General features: G+C 38.1%; 1 protein-coding gene across 1 annotated transcript in view; it reads right to left on the reverse strand.

Annotated features, from left to right (window-relative positions):
- Window positions 1–1,942: 1,942 nt before the first annotated feature.
- Window positions 1,943–16,152, reverse strand: part of GRID1 (glutamate ionotropic receptor delta type subunit 1) — a 543,246-nt gene continuing 529,036 nt past the window's right edge. The window contains exon 16 of the mRNA XM_059821260.1: window positions 1,943–2,371. Coding sequence (XP_059677243.1) covers window positions 1,943–2,371 — 429 coding nt within the window. The remainder of the gene's footprint in view (window positions 2,372–16,152) is intronic.

A 16,152-nucleotide genomic window follows, 5' to 3' on the forward strand; every position in this document is an offset into this window, starting at 1 on the left:
GCCAAATCTCTAAATAGGATAAATCTAGTCAGCTGACTAGAGCATTATTCATTTGTAATTAGTTTGAAGCAAACAGTGCAATTTGTGGCAAGCTGCAAAATCGCACTGTCTTCACGAGGAACCAGCTTGACAACAGACAAATTAATCCCTGCAAGAGTACTCCTTCTGTAAGCTCACCATCAATATTCCTCATTTAAAAAGTAGCATGCTGAGTATGCTCTTCCATTAGGCTGGTTTTGTATCACAGTTTGACTTTTCTTCCCTACCACTTAAAGTAGAAATGTAAAAATTTGGGGACTTTTATCATCCCATAAATATACCTGTTGCATAATTATACAAATCAAATTAGGAGCAGTCAATGGAATGTTTATTTAACCAAAAACCTGACCCAGATTGCCTGCTGACTTTCTTGGGATGTGAATGCATTTTTTCCTCTGCTCAAACATAATTTTTCACCTTAATGCAGGCAGTGATTTTGCTGCACTGAGATCTACAGCCTTTTCCAAATAGCAGTGTTCTAATAAAGTGAAGAAATCCAGCTACAAAGGGAAACTGCAACCTAGCTATAGGTTATATAGGGATACATTTGAGAAGACACTGAATTATCCCAATTCTGAAAGACAGTGATGGTCCACTAGCAATGGGGGGGGAGGATCAGTTCTCTTGGACATTTGAACTACTATTTGGGAAGGAAACAGTATGGTTTGGTTTTCTTTTGATTTTTTTGTCATACAAAATTGTACTGGTAATATTTGCAGCATGAGACATTAAATTCGCTATACGTGTTGCTCTATCTTTGTCCTCTGATTGTGTTTCACAGACAAAAAGAAGGCATTTCACAGCCATTTCTACCAAGATTATAGACGTGGCCATTAAAATGTTTCTCTTTACAAAATCAATGGGAAAAAAGCAGAACTGTGCTTATAGTCACGAGCTTAGCCTTGTCATCCAGGGATATGACTTCAGCAGAGAGCGTTGCATCCATTATGCAGCAAATTCCTTGAAATCTTAAAGAAAGAGACGGCACAAGAGGGCACAGTCACTGCAATGCCATTATCTCCTGCCCATTAAAGCTCTTCCTTGTTTCACTCCTTTCAGCCATTGGTTCCTCCCCATTTTCAGTCGTGTACACAAGACACAAAGAAGAGCTGATCAATTTTTCTTAGAAGCTTTCCCCTTAACATAAAACCTGTTGTTTATCAAAGCATTTATATATATATAATATATACGTTGTATATATATTTTATATATATATCAAAACACAGAAGGTTAAATAAAAAGAGCCACACAGCACAGCAGACATGTAAAGACACAGTTCAACAATCCTGTGCTTAAACTCAGAAACTGTGTGGAAGTTTAAATCTTTGTTAGAAGGAAAAAGTTATCTTTTTTTTCTGTTTATTGTTTGTTGGATTTTAGTTATAATTCACGTTTAAAACACTCGTTACTGCTATGCTAATATCAGCTGTTAAATTCTCCAAGTGAATTGCCATCTTGACTATAAAATAGGATTCTGGGGAAAGGAGAGATCTGAGCATGGCGAACTTTTCTAGCAAGAAACGGATAATTTTTTTGCTGTTAAAAAAAAAAGAACAGTAAGGGAATAAGTGTTCAAATCCACGGAAAAAAAAGGTACGGCCCTCAGTCCCAGTAACTGGTCGTCTTTGGCACTTGAGAACGATCACAAGTAGTTTGCCTTTTTATTCATATAGAACAAAATTTACAAAGTCATTCATACATTTTTGTTTTGTTTTTTTGTTTTGTTTTTTACTGACTTCGAAAATTGGGAATATTCAAAATACACTTTTACCCCACTTCATTCTTTCATTATTTACAGTTATATACAAGGAAAATGTAAGAGTTTGTTTTCTTTTTTTTTTTTTTTGTTTCTTTTAAATTTTGTATTAAAAAGCTCTGCTGGTTGTTTTACTGTTTGTTTTCATCATATGGACGTTCCATGCGAGGGCTCCATTGCTTCTGGAATGACTCCCCCCGGCACAGACTGAAATGACATTGGTATCGGGGTTTTCACGGGACTCTGACGAAATAGTCCTCCATTTGGCGACCTGTGTTTACACTGTATGGAGGGCATGGTGGCTGAGCTGCTCAGGGGCAGCGGCAGGTTGCTGCCGGAGGCAGCTGTGAGTGTCCTGCTGGCACCATGAGTTGTCTGTTCTGGTAAAAAGGTGGTGACAGAAAGTTGCGTGTTCTGGTATTCGCGTACCGGCTCCAGGGTCTGAGTTGGCTGCATGCCACCGATCTCCAAGGCTGAGATTTCAATGGATGCTGGAGAGATTTGCTTGTGGGCTATGTCTTCATCAATTAAACTGTTCATGCGTCTATGGACCTGCTCCAGGTTCACTTCTTTGTCCTAGTGAGGAAGAAACCAGAATAATCAGTCCAAACACAATCTCCAATCTCATCCGGCCCCCCTCCACTTCCTCTGTGTGACAGGAGTTGCTGCTCACTCATTACATCGTTTCGATTTCATCTGTGCCTATGCTAAACCTCGAGGTCTGCCAAACATCTCCAGCTGAGAAACACATGCTGAAGAAAACACCAGCTCAATCTCAGCCTGCGAATGCCCCTGATGTCAATATCATCCTCCTTGGAGGTAAACCGATGGCTCTGGTTCAGCTCACAGGAGCTGGCACCAGGGACCAGCACATCCCGCAAGCTCTTAGCTCAACTTACAGAAACCCAGGGAAAAAAGCATATGGCAGGCAACAAGGAAGTTGGGACTCCAAATTCTAGTGAACAGCTCACCAACTTGTAATCACAAGACAGCTCACCACTGACTCATCTAGCTGCTGTGAATTTTCTAAGGAACATGTCAGTAAAACACTACACACAGCTTAGCTGACTTCAGGGTAGTTGCTTCATGTGCCAAAATCTACTGTCCAGGGGTTGTGGTGGTGAAGAAGTCTTCCCTTCCCAGCAGGAGGCCCTGGGTCATCTATGTGGCACAGACTATTGACCTACTGGCACAGCACTGAGAGAGACCTGCTCTGTGAGCCCCGGGGAGGGGACCACTCATTTGTGTTTTGAACAGTTGCGTGACCAACTACAAACTGTCTGTCATCTTGACATGTCATCTGGTAAAAGTTTATGTCTGTGGTCAGAGCTTGGGAAAGCAATGCTGGTCTTCAGAAAATGCATCCCCATCCTCTGAGAATGCGTTGGCTAAGGGTCCCAGAGTGGTCTCCTCAAGGAACTTTCAGCACTACTTGTTCAACATGTTTTAGCTTCCATGAGGGAATATGGACAAAGAAATTGTCTTTAAAACCTGAAGCAGCAAAGACCTACAATGGGCTGTTTATCACCTCAGTGCGGCGTTCAGGATGCTCAAATTGGAAAGCAACAAAACCGGCATGGTAAAGTCAACCACCTGGTATGCTGTATGACTGAATTTTAATAGCTAGCATTGTACTGCCAATAAAAAGGTATTATATTGTATCATTTCTCTGTATTTCACAAAGCACAGCTATGATCTGCAGGTGTAGTTATTTGGTGCAAGTGTAACATACAGCAGACTAGCAGCAAAGCATCTATAAAGCCCCAACAATCCTGGAACTAGAGAAATTCCCTGGTCTGACAGAAACCTGTAATTACACAGCCAGCAGAATCCCAGCTTTGGAAATAGGACTACCTGAAACTTTTGTGTTCCAGTAATCCCCGACTGCCCACAGGTCAATGTGTGCTTAGACGGTTAAACTGAACAACAGCAGCCTTACAGATGCTTTGATTCATGCAAAAAGTAGGCTCTGGGAACAGGGAAATATAAGGTGCCACTGCTACCCACTCATCATGATCTTTTGCCACTGGTGTTGGGGTGGAGCACAGAGGATTACAATATTATTCCAGTGGTATCCACTGCTATGCAACTTTGCTTTCACCTATAAATTGACAATCAAGTAAATTCCAAAGCCCTTGATTCCAGTCAATATCAACTACAGATTTGATTCTAACCTTGTGATTTAACACCACTTCTATATTACTCAAGAACCATTGGATTTGCTGATCTCTGCATGGATTTGGAAATGAATTAGTGTTACATGATGATGAACCCAAACCTGTGTCCTTAGCTTAGGCTAAATCCCTATTGATTTCAACTGAAGTACAATTGTTCAACAATTACAGGGCTGAGCTGCACATTGCACCTCCTTTGCTAATCAGTGGAAAATGAATTCCTATTTCATTTACATCACAAATCCACCAAACTCCCAATGGTGCTCCCAGGAACCCTGAGGATATCATCTTCTTCACCAGAGAAACAATCTACTTTTTTTAAAACACCGCTTTTTCAGCCAAATCCTCTAATCAGATAATTTTGAGTTAGATAAAATCAATGGACAATAAGTAAAAAATAAACTTTCGTGGCAGAAAGGGACCACACAATACTTGATCAGATAACCACTGCAGCTGCTTTAAGTCTTTCTTGCCAACAATCATACCTGACCTGCCAGGCTCTTCATTCAAAGTTAGACAATACACCAACCTGATGATAACACAGAGGCTCTTTCATAAACTGTGTAGCAAGGTAAATTAAGGATTTGTGGTCTAATGGCCAGAGGATTACATGGATTTAATTCATATTTTTTTTTTATTTCTATTTATTGAAGTAAAATTGTGGACTGGGGGCAAGCGTGAGAAGTGTTCATGGATTATCCTCTGTTGGGAGTAAGGGCTTGACCTCCATGGGCAGGTGCCTTTTGCACAGCTGCCTGGCCGCGTACTGCTGTGTTCTCCTCAGCTGTCCGCCAACGAAAGCTTGCTGCAAAGTTCTCCTTATCCGCAAACTTCAGCTACCACCGTGTATGATGGTACCCGTGTCTAAGGAAGCTAACTCCCAGAATCCCGTTATATAATGCTTCTTTAGGTACCCTGTACTATTTCTTTTCCCAAAAATGCTGCTAGCTTTCATTTAGACTCCTAGGTTGGCATTGTAGTTATGTGGGCCCAATACTCTTCCTAAGCCCCCACTACAAAATAAGAAAAAAGTAGAGAATTCAGGTTAGAACTGAGCAAATACCAGAACATTTTCCTGAGTAAGACTTTGGAGAAATGTTCATGACTCATTTGCATTTTTCTGAGCTTTTGCCAAATACTACTGCTGTCTTCAGATCATTTCAAGTGAAAATATACATCTACATTTTATTTGTATTTTTGGATTGCAAGCACATCCTCAGTGCATTCCATCCTGCTTTGCTACAGGAACAAATATAATGTGACTGGGATAACTAGCAAAGCCAGAGGGAAAGGTAGAGTTTCAATATTTGCAACATGCAGCCATTAACTGTTTGCAGAGGAAAAATACATTTGTGAATGAAGTGTGCTCTTCATTCGGGGCATCTGTGCACAAAAGGTCATAAAATTCAAAGGATGAATTAATCCCGGTTATATATTTCGCTTAGCTCTTTTAAGACATAAACATGAAGAGCCACAGACGGGATGCTCTTAACGGACATCTCCCGGTCCAGACCAGAGGGGTCATTAAGGAGCACGTCGTTTGGAGTGTTTCCCTCTGCTGGCCTAACAGGATTGCCCTCTTCTCTTCTACTACGCATAGTCCAGCCCTGGGACAGCATTCCTCAGAAAATGGTGGATTTACAGTCGCTTATGTTTCACAATATAAACTTATGTTTCACTGTGCTGAAGCTTTCATTATCAAGAAAAACATAATTCCTGCACACAGACATCACATTTTATCTACTACAGAATACTTTATGAAGTAAGTACAGAACTAAATGCTTGGAATTCTTTTAAGAAGTAGGGGTGGGGATTTCATTTGCCTATCTCTAACTCTTTTTTTCAGCACTAAGGACAACTTTCTGGCCTTATTAAGATCAGAGAAAATTTTTTTAAGTCTTCCAGGAGCCCAAAAGTTCACATTATTCCTTCTTTTTGTTGTTAAAATAAAATGTTTGTAAAGGTTAAGGAAAACAACTCTGTCTCTGAGGAATAATAAAACCACATTTTTAAAGGTTCTTCCCTTTTTCTTTGTCTTGCTAGATGAAGAGCAGCTAAATAACTAAATGTCAAGCTTCGTACGAAACTATCTTAATGCTGAATGAATGATTTTTCAAATGCCTTAAAAAACCCCTAAGATAAAAATTAGAAGTCCTTGAAAAGATTAGTTTACATTACATACTAGAAGACTGCCTTGAATCCCAAGATTTCCAGAACTGAAGGTTTTGGGATAGCTTTACTTGACAAGCCAAGCTGTCAGAACTTGTAAATTCCATAAACCTCACCTTTCTTTTCCTTTATTGTTTTCCTGGAAAATTCAGGAACAAAGCATATATTACTGAAAAGTAACATGGTAAATAGAAAAAGGGTTAAATAGTAATAAAGCCAGAAAAACAAAGTGTAAAAGTTATGATGTTTTGCTCCCTTGTCAGCTCAGTGTTCTCCTTTATTTTTAGTTCTAGAATTCTCATTAAATATGAACCATTTGTTATAATTTTTAAGCACTGAGGTTGCATTTTTTTTCATTTCCTGAGGCTCTGTCACCTTAATTGTGAAATAGTAATGTAGCATTGCAAAAGATTTTCAAGCTTTCTGATGCTGTAACTGTTCTCTGTTTTTGTATTTCTCTACGACAAAATTAATGAATTAAAATTAATAAATTACTATAAATTAATAAATTGAGGCTTTGAGCTAGGGAATGGCAGAGGCACCAGACCTGGCAGCTGGATGGAGAAAATAGGAGCCGCAGTGGAGGCTGGTGTGCTGGTTTTCTAGCACAGAGACTTCCCTTACCCAAAGGACAGCCCCTCGGGGGAAGCCTTACAGCTCCTCTTCACAAAGGTCTCTGGCTTCAGCTCCACTCAGCTCCAGTTCAGTCTCTTCAAGAGCTGAATGAACGAGCTCCAAACTTAATACTTCAGCGTCTGTGACAGACATGTTACCAAAGGTTTCTTTCTTTCTTTTTTGTACTTAATATGCAAAGCTTAGTTAATACTATAAATATGTCACATTTCAGATGTTTCATGTCAATTCAACTTCACTTTTCATATATAGCTACACTGGATGAATGTATACGTTTGTGTTGCCAGAAGGAGATCAAATATTTTTCCTTCATAATTCTATTTTCAATATTAATGTTGTACTCCAAGTAGGTAAGTTGAAGAAATTAATCAGTGAAGGGAAGCAAAAATATCACGTGTAAGGAAAATGAATTACAAACACAGGCTTATCCTCCTCAAGCTTAAGGAAAACTGCTAACCAAACATTGCTTCTGGTCAGGAAATTACCTTATTCATAATTACCAATTTAAATGTCATTCTTTGCCAATGAGTTTTGAGTTCTGGAAGGGCATATGAAGGGCATGTTTCTGATACATCCAGAGCACTTGATCATGAGCGACAGGTTCATTGGCCTATGACTGACTGCAGCAGCACACTGTGGCAACTGCTGGCATGCATTGGAAGGATGCTCACCGGAATTGTCTGGGAACGACTAACCCTGCACAACTGCACCTGAAAGAAACTATGACTCCCTTTCAGGACTAACAAAGTTTGGCCTTATCAGGCAGAGAGAAAGTATGGCAAGATATAAATGCAGATAGGATGATTTACAGAGTAATCAATATCTTTTTCTAGCTTATTTTCTGTGACTTCTGACAGTGGGCTCTAATAAAAGCGTGTGGGCAGTCAGATTGAAAGAATATGAAACTACTTGGGAGGTTTGGAGTCAGTTAACATCATCAAATTTGAGAAACATCTCACTGAGTGTTGGAAAGGAGCTACTGGCTGATGTTCTCAAGGAATTGCCTACATCACTCTAAATACAATTAATTCAAAGGTAATATTGTTCAGCTGCCAGGTTTGCAACGATTGGGGTTTTCCAATGGGAAAATTTTTGAGAAAAATATTTTTTATTAAAGACACTAATGTGGCCTCTTGTTCTCACTCATGGTTTCTCTGATCTTATCACAAAGTTCAAGAGAAGCCACTTGAAGAGATAAAAATGTTGCAAGGTGATGAAGTAGTTCCAGCAAGGCCAAAAAGGAAGACGAATGCCCAAAAAAGAAGACCGAATATCTGCAGAAATTTGATGCTAAAACTATGCCAAAACTGTGATAAGTTGCATCTGGATCCCACACATGCAAATAAAACCACACTAGACCAGAGGAGAAGAAAAAGACCGATGGTCCTGACCCTAAATATAAAGCACTAAAAATTCAGAAATGTAGCCAATATGGGCAGACAGGCACATACCTTGAGAGACTACCATGAATGCGCCAATACCTCCCAGTCAAATGCTGATAACTGTGCCAAGTATTAAAAGCCTGTTAATGCAGTTCTTAATAAGCCTCAGGAGATATGCAGAAAATAATGCTTGAGATCTTTTAAAGTAATATAGTCTTAATCATCAATCATGGCACATTTCTGTTTTGTTTAATTGTTTCTGTCTTGGGCGACAATATGAAGGATTATCTTTTGGTGAGAGAATGAAACCAAGACATAAATGTTAATACTACATTTCCATTCTGTGAAAGAACCATTTTAAAAAAAAAAAAAAAAAAGGCAATTTTGTGATTAGGACTGGGGTTCAAAATTTGAGTCAAGCCCCAGCCTCAGACAAATATTTCCTCTTCTGACCTTGACCAGGACACAGGCCAGTCCCTCTACCATCCATACAAAACACCTCTTAACCCGTACACATATGTTAAAAAATACACGTTTCGGTGGTCATGAGACACAGATGATGGAAGGCACACATGTACACAGCTAGGCAGAAAGGAAGTCTCTGGGGCACTTCCATGCACAGACAGACATACTGCGTAACTGAAAACCAAAGCAGAGAAATAAAACTGAAACAGCAAGGTTTCCACGCTCAGGCACCCACAGGCTATTCTCTTCTCATTTCAGCATCAAAACCCACAGCTCTACCCAGCTACCAGCTTCTGCCTGTGCGATTTCAGACATCATGGACTCAAACATTTAGCTTGTTAAAGAGAAATGAAGAAGCAGCAGCTCTGCATATGTACGCTTGTTTAAGATTATTTTGAAATTCTGTATTCACCCAGGGTCATAATCACTACTTTCAGCTGCAGCTACTGCATATGTAAAGCTGTAATTTTAATTTATTCCGGGAGACTCTGACAGAGTGGCAAAACCAGACATAATTGGCTTGCTCAAGAAGAAAAAGCAGTGATGATAGATATATGTAATAGATGTGCTGAAAAACAATGACAACACAGTACGGTGTTCTATTAATACATATAACCCCTTTTTAATACGAGTCAGTTTGCCACGCTCATTATTCTAGAGATTCCGCAGTCGACAATGCAGTGAAATGCAGACAGACATGTAAACAGACGCTGTGATGATGTATGTTTGCTGTCATTACTTTAATACAGGCAACTGACCTAGTCAAATAGCACTTAATGTTACATAAAATTTGCTGAGTGGTTTCTGAGTGTACTCTGCTGGATGCTGGGTTGACCGTAACAGTATCTTATTAGAAATAAGTACAGATGCACCTCAAGAGTCTACTTGAAAAACTACTTTTATAAATAGGCCCAACTTTGCAATCAAGCTTCTGCTCTTATAAGTGGAAACTATACCATGTATTTTAAATTAGCAATTAACTAAGCTATCATCCATAAAACAGCTGTTAGAAGAATACATTGAGACTGACATCAGTCGAAGTCCAGTAGACTGTTAACCAATTGAAAGAATAACAGAAATGAAAGAGTTTTGCAATATATTAATGTCATTCAATGTGTAATCATCTCCAAAGAAACAAAACTTCATAAAAAAATATGTACAAGAGGCCACCTTATTCACTAGGAGGTGCTCTCCTTCACCAGAGAGCAGAAATCCTTTATGAAGAGACAGTAATATTCTTTTCCCATTTAAGTAAACCTGAAAAAAAGTAAGAAATAACAGAATACTGCAAAGATGATGTTAATGTGATAGAAAATTGTTTCAAATACATTGCCAAACTTTATTCCCACCTACCCTCAGCCAGAAAATACCTGTAACTGATGAAAGTAATAAACTATTACCAAAAACCTAGAGACCAATCAAGTAACTGTGACTTGCTACAGAATTGCTACAAGTAGCAATGAGCTTCATGAAGTAGCCCGTATCTTCCCACACTCACCCAGATTGGATTTATCTAACCTGAAATCACATCTAGCCAGGGATCTAATTTTGAAGATGGCTGTGACTGTCCCATAGTCCGTGCCTGTAAGCCTTGCCCGGAAATGCACCGGCCAATAAGCTCCCCACCAGCCCACTGAAGCTGATGATGCACACCAATTTAAACCAGCTAAACATCTGTCTTTGGTTTATTTTTCCTCTTCAACTGTATCGGCATGCTATGGCATTGTGTGAATAAATATGCAGGACACAGTACCAATGGGACAAGCATCGCACATTAGGTGACAGCAGGTAGCCCCGCAGTCTCTTGCAGCGATCTGCTCCCACGTTCATCACAATCTGTGAACTAAGTGCAATCACAGAGAAACACTGGCTAGTCCTCACAACCAACAGCAGACTCCAACCCGCAAGGTAAGAGTGACAGCATCCTCATTTGTTACTCAATAATAAGAAAGGGGACATTCAGCCTCATGCTGAGGTATACAAGCTTTAAAATCCTTACCAACCTTGGTTCACAAGCATTAGAAGCTGGTAACTCAACTACAAAGAAAATGAATGACTGGTTCACGTTATACAGATGTTTCCACAGTTTTAATGAGGTTAAAAATAAACAGCATAGTAAGAAAATGCAAAGAAACATTTTTCAACACAAGCAGCAAAATGCAGTAGTGAATGAGTTGATGAGCATGCCAATGCCTCTGCAAAGGAACTCTTTTAGGAGAAAGGAGAACTTGCACATGGAGAGACCTTAAATGTGCACGCACTGCATATATTGTAGTTACAGGCATTTCCAACAACACGAAGGTTAGGTTCAAGGGGAGTTCCAGGGAGAGGTAAAGATGAGGAGAAAACTAACAAGGATTCATCTGTGCAGGCATTTTCAGCAACAAACCAATGATCTGTATGTTTATTATAAATTCTCACCATGCTTCTGAGGCCCAACCTCACATCATTGGCCATCTCCAGATAGAAAGGGAAAGGAAGATGTGGGGAGAAAAAAAAGGATCAAGATAGTGAGGCTAATAATGTAATTAATATTGCACTCTTTTTAGCAAAAACATACTTATTACTTCTTACACTTCTGGTTTGAAATAGCAAATTCCAGCCACTGCAAACAAAGAGGATGACCCTGAAGAGAGTGGTGTTTTCAGAATTCAACTACATCTAAAATGTGACAGATTCTTCTTTTACAAAATAATGATTAAATTAATGAAGGTTCTGTTCCAAAACTCACTAAAAATTAATGGATTCTTTACATTGCTTTACAGCTTTTAAATCCTAAATTATTATCTAGTCCATAAGGGATTTAATTTTTCACTCTACTGAGCCCAAAGCAAAGCAATGCTACCCTTTAACAATCTGATTTACTCCACTGGAGCATCAGGCATAACAGATTGCTCTATCATCATCCTTCTTCACCATTCCAGCCTAATCAAATCCAAATCTCAAAAGTTCCCATTTTTTCCTATTACGCCAGGAGTACAAGAGAGAGTTGGCACAGGAGACACAAGGAGTTGCTTCTACAACATCTTTGATGCCCAGGGATAGTTGCCTTGCAAAGCCTCTCCTCTCCACTCCAGCTACATGAAAACCTTAGAAAACTTTTATTCCTGACTATTAGCCACAAATGTTTTAATTAAAAACTGAATCTTGAAAAGGTTTGCACAACCCCATTCAGGGCTGTGTTTTGGAAATTGCCCAAGCTCCTATTTCGACATGAGAAAAGAGATGGCCAGCCAAATCATTAAAATAGCTCAGCATAATAAAAATCTGGCTACCAGTTTCCCAAAAGAGAACTCCTGGATACTGAATACTTCTGAAGAAAGAGTACTTGTTATGTTGAGTAAGTCCGAGTAGGTCTTTTCTATATATACGCTTATAAATATGGTTCTGAACTTAAGGAAAATCATAACCAAACCATCAAGTTAAAATATATGTATATATTTTCCACAATATTAATACCTTTGATTCTTTACTATTTTGCTAATATTGAGCACAGGTTATTTCAGGTATTATAAAATGACTTTAATTCAATGGATAAATAGATTTATAAATTGCTTGTTAATATTCTTGTACGGTAAGTTTAATCTTCAGCAAATCACTTCAACGCACAGGTAACTTCCAGTTTATGCTTTATACATGTTGGTTTCAAAGCAACTCGAGTTTGATCCTACACCACTAAAATGAATGGAAGTGTTTTGGTGATCTGGCTGAGATCAGGATCAAACTCTTATTTAATTTTACGTACATGTTTAAATGCTTAGTTGGAATAAGGCCTATGGAACTTCATAAACCACAAAAATGAAAAAAAATATTGAGAAAACAGTCACATTTTATGGTTTTTATTTTAAAATTTTACTGATTTTGTTACTACTGAACATTCAACACCCCCTCAAAAAGTCAACTTTAAAATACCACTGTAGGCTGAGATAAAATATACAAAGATTAGCTCCGTAAACATTGTGTGAAGAATCTAAAATAATCTGTCATATTAAGGCTCCAATTCAGTAAAAAACGTACGCTCATGCCAAGCACATGAGTAGCCACAGAAGTTCTCTGGGATAGGTGAAGTAATGCAACTTAAGCAAGTATTTAAATTCATCCTCAAACTAGAACTTTAAACAGGTTGCTTCTTTCTGACTTCCCTGCATGGCAACATTCATGTTTTAAGCTTATTTCTGTTCAATAATTTTTCTCCTCCCCTAAGGTTGATGCAGAGTAAATCCAGATTATATCCCTAAGAATCCCATTGGCAGGGTTTTCTCATATGACTGAGAGAAAAATTAAACCAAACACAAAAATCCCTTCCTTGCAGCTAGGGAAATATGCTGGAACCAAGCTTGAATGCTTCAATACTGCTTTGGGTAGCAGAAGCCTGGGCCCAATGTCATTAATCATGGGGATGACATGTCACTTCTAAATCCGTTACAGCCTTGACCTAAATCTATGGTGATCAATAGCAAGAGTTGAGTGATTTCCTTGGATTCTTGATGAGCACACTGTCTGTGAACAGATATTACAGAATATCTGCTTTACTGTTAGGGACCTCCAAGGAGAAAATCTTGTTTCTTCACTCATGTAAAGCACCAACACTGTTAGCTAAGATGCCCTTCCAGTTATTATCAGTTTCTGTACAAGGCAATTTATATATTATATCCTCCTCCACTTCTTTTTTCTTTAACTGATTCTTCCAGCTTACACTTCATCATCAAACAACATGAAACTTTGCATTCAGGGATGACTGATTCCTAACACCGCTTTGCTGATTTAAAAATGCTAGTTAAATGAAGTTTCTCAGCTTATTATATTCAAAGTTAGTTGAAACTGAATTTTTAGATGGCATTAAAATGCATTATTTTGCCGGTGTTTGCATTATTTATTTTCCCCAAAAAACTTTATTTATTCTTAGAAAAGTAGAATACAATACAGTGGTACAAATGATCATTTATATGCAACTGAGCAAAAAAAGTACAAAGATTTCAGACATGCCATAAAAATACAGAAAAAATAATTTAAAACAGAAACAAGATAAAATATAGAGGACATGCAATGAAGGGAAAATAAAACATCAGTTTGATGATCTCATGTTTCCTTTCACTCTCAAAAGGAACCACCCCAGGGGAAATCAAATTGTCAGATAAAAAGATAACACCACAAAGGAGACAAGGTAAATGAGGTGACAAAGAAAAAGACATGGAAAGTGAAAATAATGGTGAAAGCGTAAGACTCTTTAATAATCAAAAACAACACTGCTGACACCATGCTGAAGGTATGGAAGCCTCGATTGCCATGGAATAATATCTGGTTGGAGAACTGAAGTGAGATGAACACAGTGCAAACCACAGTTCTTAGCAATGACAGATTTTGATCCATTGGACTTGTATCTGCTAGCTCATATTTCCTCTTCTAAGGTACACTGGTTTTCATAGCCTTCTAATGCCAGAGAAGTGTCCTAGTGGGTAACTTTCATGACTGCTAACACTGGAAATATGGATTTTTGAGGTAGGCTGGAATTTGCATATCATCGAACATGGAAACAGGGGAACTTAAGGCAGATCACACACGGCTGCCCTGGCCAGAGATACAGGTTTTCTTTCTTACATCTTGCATACCGCCAAGATATTTGTCATAATTTTCAGAGTAATTTTGCTACCTCCCACTATCCTATAGAGCTAGAAAGTATTGCAGAGTCTAGACTTTTTGAGATTCAATAACATTTAAAACATTATTAAGCTGGGAGTAGCAGGAAACAGGAATGGTAAGATGCTGTTACTAGGTACACAAGTCTGTTCACACTCTGGACAGTACCTGATTGCTGCCCCCTTTAATTAATTTAAAAATAATCAGTGAGAACAGAAAAGTGAAAAGAGTCTGTTGGATAAAATGATTTTGCAGAAGCATGAGAAAGTTAAGAAATCACAAACTAAGCTGTGAAAACTGCTGCTGTTAATGAATTATAAATTTGACACAAGTTATGAGGCAATGACTAGTAGCAACTCAGGAGGTGGAAAACTATGCTAATTCCTTAACCAGTAAAAAACCAAATCTTCATGCACTACAAAATCACAAACATACTGGGTACAGTTTCTGAAACACTCACATTGCTAGGAGTAGCACAGCTGGTTTGGAGAACCTACATTTCTGATTTATAATATGTATTATCTGAGCTAAGAAAGAATCAAACCAAGAATTTCTTGCGATCATTCTCACATTGTCTTTCAAGAGCTATATTAATAATAAGTGAATCAGTATCGCCTTTTATGGAAGATGCAACAAGTATCAGTTCCCAGCAAAACAATTGTCCTGTATGAGTGTCAAATTTTCTTTGATGTAGGGTTGCCTGTTAATTTGTTTTTAGTGAATACATCTTGTGAACAGTGAAAAATATGGGAATTCATCTTTTTTCCATGAATAATACAATACTTTATCTTTGCTTCTAAGTTTTCATTGTTTTGGAGTATACTATGTGGATGAACTACAAGTGCTTTCTTAATAGTTCTGAAGAGATCTCAGAAGTAATAATCTTCAAGGGGAATAGTACATCACAACAAGACACAGCTGATAAAGCACAGAGGATGCTGGGGAGTCCATTGCAGTAAGCAGCTACACTTGATCATAATGACAATGAAGATTTAAAAACTGTCTTTCAGTGTGTCAAATGGAATAAAAGATACCTACAACCTGATGATGTGGTGAAGCCCTTGGCAATTAAATGACACAAATTAAATTATAGCTTACTGATAGAATGAAATAAATGCCTAGGACTCATACCAAAAGATATAGAAATCCAGAGATAATTATTGAAAGCTCGACATTTCTATGGTACCAGGTTTCAATAACTTTACCTGATTGCTCAGTTATTCAGAAGTTTTACAACTCTCCAAATTTCTGAAGCTTATCAAAGTCAAAAGATTAGGTATCAGTATTGCAGGCTAAGTAGCAGCTGTGTAAATTCAAAATTTTAACACAGAGATAGATGTATGAGCTGGCTAAATTTCACTGTGGGTATAGGATGGCTGGGTATTAACAATAATTAGGAGAGGATGATTATAAATTCTAGAAAATCTGATTTGAAAGAAATGACCCAATGTAAATTTTCCTGAATTAGAAAATACTAAGGGCATTTAAACATTACCAGATAACTTTCCAACTTTAAGAGATTACACACTTGAGCCCTAATAGAAGAATGTGGCACGGTGTTGCAGCTAGACATTTCTTCCTGATGTTGGAGCTAATCTTTCTTTTGTTAATCTGAATTGATAAGGATTAAATGAAGAATTAAAAGGGATAACATTAAGACTTTTACAGCAGAACTCATTAGAAACATTTTTACAAATCTGCTTCAAACAGAATAAAAATATCTTGTATCAACATCCTGAGAAAGAAAACCAACCCAGCCTTCAATGTTCTAGCAAGAAATTCCACTAGTCCTTGCATGATGGAATGTGAACCAATGGCAACTGTGTTTTTAGGAAAGTAAAGGAAGTCCATCTTTCTTGGAGATTTACCTTAATGAACTTACTTAACAGCTAGAAAC

This window comes from Gavia stellata, chromosome 9 (genome assembly GCF_030936135.1).
Source record: "Gavia stellata isolate bGavSte3 chromosome 9, bGavSte3.hap2, whole genome shotgun sequence".
NCBI lineage: Eukaryota > Metazoa > Chordata > Aves > Gaviiformes > Gaviidae > Gavia > Gavia stellata.